General features: G+C 39.6%; 1 protein-coding gene across 6 annotated transcripts in view; it reads left to right on the top strand.

The window, feature by feature from the left end:
* The window catches only part of LRP1B (LDL receptor related protein 1B), a 1,129,178-nt gene that overhangs the window by 1,059,755 nt on the left and 56,281 nt on the right, over positions 1-13,142 (top strand). For all 6 annotated transcript variants that reach the window (XR_013228123.1, XM_077320173.1, XM_077320175.1 and 3 more), the window contains exons 72-76: positions 647-769; positions 1,072-1,194; positions 1,984-2,121; positions 7,968-8,102; positions 12,690-12,809. Coding sequence is in view for 5 of the 6 variants with exons in the window: in XM_077320173.1 (XP_077176288.1) it covers positions 647-769; positions 1,072-1,194; positions 1,984-2,121; positions 7,968-8,102; positions 12,690-12,809 (639 nt within the window). In the remaining variant the exon portion in view is untranslated. The remainder of the gene's footprint in view (positions 1-646; positions 770-1,071; positions 1,195-1,983; positions 2,122-7,967; positions 8,103-12,689; positions 12,810-13,142) is intronic.

Raw genomic sequence — 13,142 nt, forward strand, 5'->3', positions numbered from 1 at the left:
GAAACTGTACTGGAATGGGCTCCAAACCGATGCTTCCTCTCAGAACACCTGCCATTGATCTGCAGCTATTTGCTCAACTATCTTGCTTGTATGGACTGAATTACAATTAGTCTATCCAGTCCATTGCAGTGTCTAGGCACAGATTCAAGGAAGAAAGGTCTTTTCTAGGATTAATTTTTTTTAAGGAAAATTAGAGTTAGTTTCAAACTTTTCAGTGAATGAATCTAGTTGCTATATATGGATCTTAAATCCGACATAGAAGAGACTTCTTAAAGAAAATGACATTTTAAAAAGAAATACATGCAGAACTTCACTACACTTTATAAACTACTAGCTACTATATTATATGATATCTCATTAGTGAATTGTCTGGACTTTCTAATTACCGTATTCTGTCTGATCACTAGCAAGGAAGACGATCTTTGTATCAGTGATTTGAGGGAGCGACTTGTAATGAAAAAAATTGGGTATTAATTGCATTTTCTTTTCATTGAATTTTCTGTCATATCAAGTCACAGAAAGTAGTATTCTCAAATTAAAGCTGCCTCTTCTGATAGGGAAGACCTGGTGATATAAAATACTAACTCAGATTGTAAGAACAAAGTAGCATAAATTATATTTTGATATACGTATTTTGATTTTTCAGGTGGGAATATATGTAGAGCAGATGAGTTCCTTTGTAGCAATTCCCTCTGTAAACTTCATTTCTGGGTTTGTGATGGAGAAGATGACTGTGGAGATAACTCTGATGAACTACCTGAAATGTGTTGTAAGTTTCTCTTACCTAAATGTGTTGTAAGCTTCTCAGTGTATTGCTGTTGGCTTAACTCATACTAAAGATTATTCCTTTGTGATTAACAGTTTTTTTCCTTCCTCCAAATTTAACCACACAACATAACTTTATAAATAAGACGTAGTGTATATTGTAAAACCATGTTTAACTATAAAGCCATATCAATCCTTACCATCAATTTTGTCGGTCTAATGGCAGCAAAGTAGTAACCTAAAATACACATCAATTAATGATTTTTAAAGAATGTATACCATAGATTTTTTTTCTTCTATTCCCAGTAAAATTTCCATGTCCCCCAACAAGACCATACCGGTGCAGAAACAACAGAGTCTGTCTGCGACATGAACAAATCTGTAATGGGATTGATGACTGTGGTGATGATTCAGATGAAGACCGCTGTGGCAAGTGATTGTATTTTTGATTGTTTTAGGATTAAAGAAAAAGTACTTTCATTTTATTTGTGAACATGTGTGAATTTTACCTTTTGATGTAACACTGAAGACAGGCATCATGTGCTGTCTGGTGGGTGAAGAGTAAATATGTCCTTGAGAAATGGAACAAGTCATATAAGACTAAAAACAGATAAGTAGATAGTAATAAGTAGTGGGGAAGAAAAAAAATAAGTAGTGGGAAAGAGAACCAGAATTGGAGACAGAGACAAAAGTGACTACTTGTTCCAACAATCAAAGCCAAACTAAGCTCCTATATTCTGATGCCAGACTGAAATCTAATCCATTTTTTCTAGAACAACTTCTTTAAAGGATTGTGCTTGTACTGGTGAAATGGTATTGATGGTGCACAGGCAGGACTCTACTGGTGGCATGTAGTTTGTGGACCTCTCATATGAATTGTTACTGTTGAGTGGTAAGCCAAGGAGAATGGACATAGGGAGGTCTACTTTCTCATCCAAATACCTATCTAGCTTGTTGGATGTCTATCTTCCTAGACATTCCTCCTCTTGAAAGAGAAAGAAATTAAATCACCATAGTTTCTTCCTCTGGCAACTGTAACAAGCATGCCTGGCTTCTTGAACGTTGTGTGCACTCAGCGGGAGAAACAAGGAGCTTCTGGTGACACTCTCAACCCAGAAGGGAAGATTGTATCTTTAATATCTCACCACACTTCCTCATTCCACTAATAAACTATCAAGAGCTATTTTGGGGTGACTGTTAATTTATAACTTTTTGCAGACAAGACTACATATAAGACAAGGCCATGTAAAAAGGATGAGTTTGCTTGTAGCAATAAGAAGTGTGTCCCTGTGGAACTAGAGTGTGATCAGTTTGATGACTGTGGAGATGGTTCAGATGAGCAAGGCTGCAAAACAAGTAAGTTTGATGAATATGCTGTTGCTTTTTATCCCTATGGAAGAAGAAATATATAACACATGTCTTCCTTTTTCCACACAGAATGCATAACCTTCTAGCTTAAATAAATATGGACAAGAAAAAAACGTATTTGAAACTGCTGCGCATGTGTAGTGATTTAGGTAGTAATGAATGTCATCATTCAGTGGAACATGACTTCCTGGTGGCAAACCATCTATGTAGCCAGAGGTTTTGTTTCTTTCCCATTCCTTTTATTTTTGATTCAGCAATTAAGCTACCATTGCCAAACAGGTGTCTTCATTCTGTGGATCATGTCTTCTTCACTTTCTTTATTAGGCAAGAGGGAAACCAAATAATACAGAGAAGTTTTCTCCTTGAAAGTATCAAAATGTTTTCCCTCTTAATGTTAAAAAAATGAAAGAAATAAAAAGAACTTCTATCTTATTTTTTAATGTTTTGCTTTAGAGTTCAGAACTACCCGAAGAAGTCATGGCTTACAATCACTAGCTTTGGTGTTCATAACACCTGAAGTGAACACCTGAAACAGAGTGTCCTGGGTGGAGTCTGCACAGAGCTTTTATTCCAATCCCAGGTCGATTCAGTCCCTGCCATCTACACGGAATGCGATTTCTGTTTTGATTTTGGGCGATTTAAATTTTCCGTCTGCAACAAACATGATTGATCCGGAGTGACCCTACCTTTTCTTCGTTATATCCTGGAGTGCTTGTAACCCCTCGATATTTTTAAAATTGCATGACTAAAGGTGCAGCTCTCTGCTTTTCCCTGAACTAACTTGCTGCCAAGCCTCCAACATGTACAAAAGCCCTACTTGGTAGGGGCGTCAGTTCAAATGCTTCCTGGTTGCAAAAGTTTCCTCCCAAGATTTATTTTTTCTTTGTTTCCCTCTGGAATCTATACTCCAGAACCAGCAGAGATTTGCCTCTTCTCTGAGAGGGTGTTTGTTGGTTGGCTTTCTGGCTGACTGGCTGCTTGACTCCCTCCCTGGCTCCCTCCCCATTGCTCGTTAGAGAAAGAGCTCTCGTGCTGCTTCTCCACCGGCTTTCAAAAGAGGAGAAAGCCTCCACCCTCCCCTTTCTCAGCTCCCTGAATGGTGCAGAGCACTTTCTTTCAAGTAATGAGGAAGACCCGAGCTCAAATCGATCTGAATTCAACAGGAATAAACAAAGTAAGTGCAGATTCAGCCCAGGATATTTCCGATTTGACCCGGAAACCTCTGGAATTCAGGAAAATCCCAAAATAGATCCATTTCAGGCCCTTTTCTCTTCTCAAAAGTACTCTCCCATTGGGTCCCCCACCTTCCTCCTTATGCTGTTTACTAACATATGGAAGAAAAACATGGAAGATACAGCTTCTATGTTCTGCCATGTTAGAGCTTTAGATCTTAGATATCCTGTTCAGCAGCATGGTGATTATTATTATTATTATTTCAGTTTATTACCTACCACTCCCAAGTGACAGGTTACAATAGTCTGAATAAAATCCCAATAAAACCCCCCATTAAAACCGCAGACATAAAAACATAACACAGATCCAACTAATCACAGTTACAAGAAAGGAGATCTCACAACACTGTCATTCCCCTAATAAAAATTTATAAAGGGGGGTGGGAAGAGGGGTGCAGATGGAACCCGCATGCTGTCATTCACATTGCTGTATCCTGGAAGTGTGGTCTGTGGTCTGTGGTCTGTGGTCATACAGATCTTCCTTGCAACGCTGGCCTCAACCATAAACCTGGTTGAAGACTCCATTTTGCAGGCCCCGCGGAACGCCAGAAGTTCCCGCAGGGATTCAGGACTATTATAAACTATAAATTTCCAGCCCTATTTAAGGTGACCAGATTGTCCCACTTTTGGAGGGACATCTGGGGGTACCTGGAAATTGTACTTATGTTTTATATATATATATATATATATATATATATATATATATATATATATGTATGTATGTATGTATGTATGTATGTATGTATGTATGTATGTATGTATGTATGTATGTATGTATGTATGTATGTATGTATGTATGTATGTATGTATGTATGTATGTATGTATGTGTTCTACCATGTTCTATTGTAGTACCAAGTGACATATTTTATAATGCTATAGAACCATCAGAATTGACCCACTGCCACTACAGTGGTTTCTTGTTGGTGATACTGAACTTTCAGATACAATATAATTTTGAATCCCACAGAAATTATTAAACCACCTTTTATTATTTAAGTCAGGGCTACAATTGATATGTCCCTAACATAGGCAATAATACCTTTCTTTGTTCAGCTCCTCCACATCTCCACATAGTTTTCTGTAATGTTCTGAATAAATATGAGAAAAAATATTCTCTTTCTTTCCATCGCATTTGAAGAAATAAGCTCTGACTCTTACAGCAAAATCAGAATAGGAGAGAGCAACCAATCTTTCCACCTTTTGAGGATAGAGATATCCTGAAATGAAATTGTCATTGATGCTTCCATTGTTAGATTGTCACGATTGAGTCATATTATCCAAGCCTCTGAGTTTCGTATACATAATGAATAATATAGTGGCACAGGCTTTTACAGTATGGAAGGATAAGCATGGTGAAGCACCTTCCTTATTGCAAGTATAAGTCCATTAACATTATTTGAATAACAAATAGCAGCCTTAAGTGGTCATTCAGACTTCAGAAGTGGAAAGTGTTAAAGAAAATTGCTATTCCTTCGTTTTTGAAAACTGCAGAGCACATTTTTAAAAGAGTGGAGAGTCCATTTGAAGATAGCCTGTTGTCTGACTTCATTCTAAGTGTGCTTCACACAATGCAGGCCATAATAAAAGCATTAGTAAATACAAAGTATTAAGTGATTCGAAATAGAGCCTAAACACTGACAAGAGTTCATCTTAAAACCTGTTCATGTAAGAGCTTGTCTCTTAAAAAAAAATTAGTTTCTTTCAAGTTCTGCTCACATTCTATGAAGCAGATGTAAGTAAAATTAATTAGGTTTCTGCTGGTTTATTGGGACTAGGTGGGCAGTAGGAAGGAGAAATAATAGCCATGGCAGAAGTGTTTTGATTTCGGAGATTCAGTAGACATAGACGGAGATATTTTACGGTGTCTTGTACATTTGCTTCTTAATGCCTCCTTCTCAGAGGTTGTACCCAACTTCCAAACTTTCAATTTTGCCAGGATTTTAAAGTTGTGTGGTATTTGGAAAGAGAGCAGTTAGTTGTTCTTTTGTCTGCATTTAGTTTTGAATGACTCATATCAAGCCCCCACATTTTAAAACAATTTGGCAGTTTGAAAGGGTAGCTTGGTATAGGAAACCTTGGGAGGGGAGATTTCAAATGTACACCTGGAACATGCAAAAGATATGACTGGGACTTACCCCACTGCTGCTTTTGTGGCCCCGAGGCTCTAAAGGACCCATTATGCACGGGGGGAATAATGCACATTGGAATGGGTGGAATGGCGGCGACTAAAATCCCGGATAACGCATGGTGCTGGCTGCAACTGGCCGCAGCTTTGGTGCATGCCGCCGAAAAAGCCGCGTTAGCGAAACGCGGAAGAAAGCGCAGCTTCCGGGTGACCGGGGCGCAACCAGAAGCGGCACCCAGATCGCCACGTACATAATCGGTTACTCTGGGTTTTGCCGTCATTGCGCCCCGTCCCGTGCATAACCAGTGTGCATCGTGTCTTCCCCCTCTGCGTTTTCCATGTGACCCGAAATCGCCGGTTCAGCGGCCGTGCATAATGGGCCAAGAAGGAGACGGTACAGCCATGCAGCTGGTGAACCCTTAGGCTGCATGACCAGTTCAGGGGGCTGGAGCTTCAACAGTGGCAGCTGGAACCCTGCATAGGTTGTCAGGTGGGTGCATGTCAGGTGGGTTGGGAAGAAGCAGATGGTCCAAGGGGCTTTACCTGCATACCACTCTCCTCTATGTTGAGGTGTTGCATGATCATTGGCTTCTGATTGCTACATGTTTCACTGGGAATGTTAGTCTGGCACAGCTGCCCTTCCTTCCCACCACATGGCCAAACTAGGCAGACAGAGTTCTGGGCCACACACATTTTTACCCACTCCCAGCTCAAATATTTAAATTTTTCCTCTGCAATATGCATGATTGACTCAGAGTGACCCTACCTTGCTTCTGCAATATCCAGAAGTGGATATAAGCTTCAATATTTGAAAAATTGCAATCATTAAGTGTGCAGATTTCTACTTTTTGAAAATTAACTTCCTTCTCTGTGCCTCCTGGCAAAGCAGTATTCCCTGATTAGCCAGGGCATCAGTTCAAAGACTGGTTTATCTTAAAGTGACTGCGCTCCAGAAGCTCTAACTTCTCTGAGCAGAGATTTGCATCTTGAATTTATTTCCCTCTGTGAGGCTGCTGCCTCCAATTCTCTCTCCCCAATCAAGTGCAGAACACTTTCTGTTTCTATGGGGGGGGGGGAGGAAAACCTGAGTTCAAATCAATCTGAATTCAGCAGGATCCACAATGGAAAAAACAAAGTAAGTGCAGAATCAGCCCAGGCCACCAATGAAGCTGACGTAATTTTAAAAAGAAAACTAAACAAAAAATCATATCTTGGTCAAATCATAAGTCCAAAACATAGGTAAGCATTTTCAAGAGCAAGATTTAATGCTCTCCCCTTGGCAGTCTCTCAGGGTAGATTTTCCTGTACACCAGGCATTTGAGGCATTGTCTTTGTTCAAGGGATATAATTGATACATTTTTATTTTATATTATACATGAAAGAGAAGACATTGTTAATTATACCCCTCCTTTCACAGTTTAACCCTCTGTAAAACATGCTGAGGACTTAATACCGAGACATTTTCTGGATGATAGGCACACATAAGCAAATCACATATATGGTTACAAAGTTGATGGGTCCCAGAGCAGAAAGGGTGTGCCTGAGTGTGGCACAGATATGGTGTGGCACTACATGGTTGCTTTGCTCATTGCAGGCTTAGGAGCATTGGTGGGAACTGGGGGATACTTTCTCATCTCATCTTTTAGGAATGGAATGGATCCTTTTGGCTAGGGATGTGGTGCCTGTGTGCCCACATCCCATAGTTCTGAGCTCCCTTAAAGGATCTTGAGGGTAGAACCAATTTCAGTGGCATGCCAAGTTGGGGGCTGTTAGCAGGACTGTCAACATTAGGTGGTAGGGGAACCATGCAGAAAGCCAGGCCCCATGCAGCTCCTGGGGTTTGCCACTCCTTGATAGCACCCCAGCAGGTGGGCCAAGAATGCAGGGTTCATCAGGTAGCAAGAGAGTCACATTACGATCTGTCCCTATGCCGTGCCAATGCTCCTACAGTGTAATCAATAAAACACTGTAGTCATTTTTTTTTCAAATCAAGGTTGTGTTAATTCCTCACCTGAAGACCAGTTATGCCACGGGGGCCCACAAATATAATCTTTCTTTACACTTCACTAGGTTTCATTGCAAGCCACAACAAACATTTTTTTTAAAAAAATGGAACTTGATTGCTCTTGCTATGGGAGGGGAGAGATTAACCATGATGACTCAGTAAAAGGAAAATGCTTTATAATAAGCTAAGACCATCAGTCAATTTTGCTCAGAATCATCAACTTTGGCAACTGTACTTCAGGAGTCTCAGAGTGAGTTCATTTCCAGTGTCAGTGTACTGAGGTCATTTAACTGGAATAAACCTGGCACATTCTCTCCATGAGCAGTTCTTTAGTATTTGAACAAAGTCAGCTACCCACCTGAATTTAGTATCTGATGTTCCATATGTATGGATTTAATTGTTAATGCATACAAATATTTTCAAAAGGACCCCCTGTCATTTGATTTTATATATCTTTATATTTCTTTTCAGGCCTTACTGAATATAGTTGTGAAAATAATGTGAATCCTTGTGGCGATGATGCGTATTGTAATAAGACCAAAACCTCTCTTTTCTGTCAATGTAAGCCTGGATTTCAAAGGAACAAGAGAAACTGGCAATGTGAAGGTATTGTCTTAGCATCAATTTTGAAATCATATCTAAATACTGTTCATAAAAATTACTAAGAGAGCAATCCTAAACAGGTCTAGTGATTCCTACTCAGGTCTGTTTTGTGGGACTTACTCCCAGGAAAACGTTCTTAGGATTATTGCAACCTTTCTCAACTTTTTTACCATTGAGAAACTCCTGAAACATTCTCCAAGTTTCAAGAAAACCCAGAAGTAGTGTGATCAAGCAGAATATGGTTGGGAAGCATACCCGTGAACACATTTATTTGGGGTCCTTCCCCTTCCCACTCCCTCCAGGCCAAGCATTGGTCATTTTGGGAAAGATAGGGGGATCGTCATGAGATGAATATATTTTATAGCTTTTTTTTTACAATAGTTTAGCAACAGTTTAGTGAAGCAATTATTTCTTTGGTTGTTTATAGAAGGGTGTTTGCTGCCCAGAATACCCACCAACAAGTTTCCTAGTGCCCACCCTCTATTTCTAGAGGGTAGGCAGGGCCCTGAAGAAACTTTTGGATAGCCTAGGCTTATACTGTAAGGATCAGGGCTTGTCAATAAATCACCTTAAAATCAAGATGATGGTTTTCAGGAGATGTCCCCCAAAATTTGTCTCGAGTATTCTGGGTACCTGAATAGAACAGTGTAGTTCCTCCAAATATTTGGGCATAACATTCAGTGAAACATTAACATGGACAGGTACATCTGTCAAATTTTAGAGCAATTGCCCTGAGGAGTATGGGGGCTATTGTAAAATTATTTTTTCTCAAAAGGAGGTTGCCTGGTTGATCTCGCCATCAAACTATTTGGCAGTAAAGAAATAATCCTCCATGCTTTATGGAGCAGAAATTTGGGGTTGGAATGAACAAGTGATTAATAACTTAGAAACAATCCAAAATCTTTTCATGAGGAAGATTCTAGCACTCCCCAAAGGATCCCCAGTGTCCCTTATGAGGGTTGAATTGGAACTCCCATCTATTAGGGCACAGGTCATGCTAATTACTTTGAAATATTGGCTAAAATGCACACATAAGAACTCCGATTCCCTTAGCTACCAATGCCTAAAGCTCTGATAGTGAAGAAACTTACTCAGTGCACATAAACAGCATTGCTTTGCAATATGTAATCCCAGATGACCTGATTAGATTTGAAAGCTCAGTGAAGGAGCTCTGGAAATGGATCTACCTTATGGATGCTGCACTAGAAGGCAAGATAATTGCTCATTCTAGAGCTGTCCCTCTATTTAAATATTTCAAGAGAATCATTGTAGATCCCCATGTTTGGATAGTTTGATTTCAATTATTACCATTGGCAGTATGTAGTCGCCAGTTCTCCCATCTCCCCTTATCTGAATGCACTTCTATACATGATAAGGAAGTTGTTGTGGACCTTGTGCACTGTGTAATGGATTGTCCCTTTTATGATGAACCGAGAGGCACATTTATTAAAAGAATACTTCTGACTACCTCAGGTCTTCCCAAAATGGAAAGTCTGGTTTTTCTCTTATCATACAACGATACATGTATCAGCAACAGAGTTGCATTGTTTGCCCTGACCACCAGAAAGATAAGATACAAACTGCATGATGAAGTTGGTGATTTAATTATTATGATTTGCTATACTGTATTTAGATTATCATGTAGGAATGTATTTGATAATGTTTACACCTCTATTCTCCTTATGATTCATTTGTTTTATCTTCAAATCTTGATTGGGTGCATTTTATATTTGATTGAAATGGCCTATGGCTGATCAATAAACGGAATACTGAATACCGAGTAGGCAGGGCCAGGTTGAACTTGTGCCCAGAGGACTTCTGATTGGCTGTGAACATTAAAAGGCATCCTGTTAAACAGATAAAAGATTTCCCCTGTGCAAGCACCGGGTCATGTCTGACCCTTGGGGTGACGCCCTCCAACGTTTTCATGGCAGACTCAATACAGGGTGGCTTGCCAGTGGCTTCCCTAGTCATTACCGTTTACCCCCCAGCAAGCTGGATACTCATTTTACCGACCTTGGAAGGATGGAAGGCTGAGTCAACCTTGAGCCGGCTGCTGGGATTGAACTCCCAGCCTCATGGGCAGAGCTTTCAGACTGCATGTCTGCCGCCTTACCACTCTGCGCCACAAGAGACTCTTATACAGATATTCTGTATAATGTTAAACAGATATTCTGCCTTAAATGTTGACTGTTGGGTAATGTTGATTTACTATGAGTGTTCTGCATAATCTCACTCTCTGACATGTTGTGGATGTGGAAGCCACTTTGTTGTTGCACTTTGGACCTTGTGTCAAACTTTGACTGCAGGAATAAAAAGTTGGTGACCCCTGTTTTATGCATTGTGGTTTGTATTGAACACATTTCTTCCATTGCCACAATGTTTTCAGATTATGGACATCAATAGTAAATTATGATGCTTCATGAATATATTGCCTATAATATGAAGGCACACTGAGACTTCATAATTAAGATTTCACAAGAAGGCCTACCTCTTTGAATGTTCCACATGTTTTCTTGTTTGCTGTTTGCCTGCTGTTCCTTAATCACTTTGCTAGTGTAGGCAAGTGAGGTGCCATTGAAAAGCTACATGAAAACAGAACACAGTACACCTGCAATGTTTCATGTAGGAAGGCTGCTTCACAACTACCTCATTCCACTAGAAAGTCATGAGGAGAAGAACATGCTGGGACACCTGTACCCAGCCTGACCTGCAATCAAATATTAGACCAAGGACTTGCTTTTAAAGCACTTTAAAAATGTTTTTGACACCCTGCAGGGCTCCAAATGCTGCAAATGCTCTTTCCTGTGCCATTTTCCCCAGCGGAATCAGCCACCTGCAGTCCTGCTTTCCCCCTTCTCTAGCTGCACATATCTATTCCTAGGGGGAAATGGAGCAGGAGGCAACATGAAACCCCTACTTCTCCTTTGCAGCATTTGGAGGCATGTAGGACAACAAAGATTTCTTAAAAGGTATTTAAAGAGTAGTCACCACCTAGGAAAGCACTGTGATTAGATCTTCCTGGCTATATCAGAGAGTGGATGGAGTATGTGCTATACCGACTGGAATAGGGGAAGAATGTTGGAGTTTAAGATTGTAATATTATTTATTGGGGTTTTATGGAGACTATTTTATTTTTATTGTATTGTCTGTTGTAAGCTGCCTCGAGTCGACTATGTCAGGAGGGGCAGGGTATAAACAAACAAACAAATAAATATTTGACTGGTCAGGTCAAGCACCCATCTCTTGAAATGTCAAATGCAACATGCATTTTGGCCTGAGTTTAATTGCTTTCATCCCAGATTTATAAGCATGTATATCAACTATTCTAGGACAATCTCTTCTAAGTAAACTTCCAAGCAGGGTTTATTTCCTGGCATATTGCCAGTGTTTGCTGGACCTTGTTAACATCATTTGTTTTTTTAGTCACCAATTCACAGTGCTGACTTATGTTCAATGTAAGACTCCTTACTTATGCCAAGAGAAAAGCTATGTTGTCAGAATATTCTTTGTGTGCCAGTACTGTCCCACCTTTGTTGCCCTCCTCTGGACAAGCTCCAGTTTATGTACATCCCTCTTCAACTGTGCTGCCCAAAACTGAACACAGTACACTAAGTGAAGCCAAACCAGAGCAGAGTAAAGCGGTATCATCACCTCCCATGATCTGGACCAGATATTCCGTTTGATACAATCCAAAATCTCATTTTCCTTTTTAGCCACCGAGTGACACTGCTGACTCATGTTCAATGTATGGTCTATTAAGACTCCTAGATCCTTTTCGCACATAGTACAGCCAAGACAAGTCTCCCCCATCCTATATTGATGTATTTGGTTTTTCCTACCTAAATGCAGAACTTTACATTTATCCCTATTGAACAGTATTCAGTTTAGCCCTCTTCTCGAGCCTATCAAGATCATCCTGTATTCTGAATCTGTCTTCTGTTGTGTTTGCTACCCCTCCCAGTTTAGTATCATCTGCAAATTTAATATGTATCCCCTCTAATCCCTCATCCAAATCATTTATAAATATGTTGAACAACACAGGCCCTAGGACAAATCCCTGGGGCACTCCACTGGTCACTCTTCTCCAAGAGGATGCTGAACTATTTACATATAACCTGCCTGCATATAACACAGCATTTCTAGGACTGGAGAATATTTTTCTAACTTTGTTTTAATTATGAGTCTCCTTACATTTTGTAGATAATGGCTGAAGTCTTTTGGTGGGTATAGGTATTTGGCATGTTTTAAACCCAGCCTAAATTTGGAGTTGTATTTGTGTGTTGTATTATAAATGTCTTGGCTCATATAGAAATGATGGCCTAAACTGTTTTATGCAACATTTAATATACACGATGTAAAGGTGGAAATTGAGAGTGGGATATAACTAGGCAGAAGGCCACACATCATGTACATTAAACCCACTCAATTTCAGCAGAGATAGCTTTAAGAGCTTTTGAGGATGTCATTTATAACCATGTATACCTTGTTGTGAAATTTTCCACCCATTTACATGAAGAACGTATATGATGAAGGAACTACTTATCGGTTGAGAGTCTCAAGATTCATCTGTTTTATTTTATTTTCTAGATGTCAATGAATGTGTTCTATTTGGCATCTGCTCCCAACTCTGTACCAATGTAAAAGGATCTTACAAATGTTCATGTGAAAAAAACTATAAAGAAAAGAATAATAGCTGCATTGCAAAAGGTAAGCCCAGCAAAAAAAATTACTGATACCACTGGATATATTGTGTGTGATCCCACCCCACATGAAAGCATAACTGTCACGTGTAGTAACATTCTCAGAATAAATTGAGCAAATAATGCCAATCTACTGTGGCATATAGTTTTGTATTGGTATGCCTTATGCTTGAAAACCATGTATGGAGAAAACTTTTTCTCAAGACCATATTTAAGATGGGTAGCGCTGAAATGTCACCTTTGATTTACAAAATGATCACAGGTGTGTCATATAAGCTGAAATCCCCAAATTTCTTATTTGTTTAAGATATGGTTATTTCAAAAATATATTTTTTTGAAA

Source organism: Paroedura picta, chromosome 2 (assembly GCF_049243985.1).
Source record: "Paroedura picta isolate Pp20150507F chromosome 2, Ppicta_v3.0, whole genome shotgun sequence".
NCBI classification, from domain to species: Eukaryota; Metazoa; Chordata; class Lepidosauria; order Squamata; family Gekkonidae; genus Paroedura; species Paroedura picta.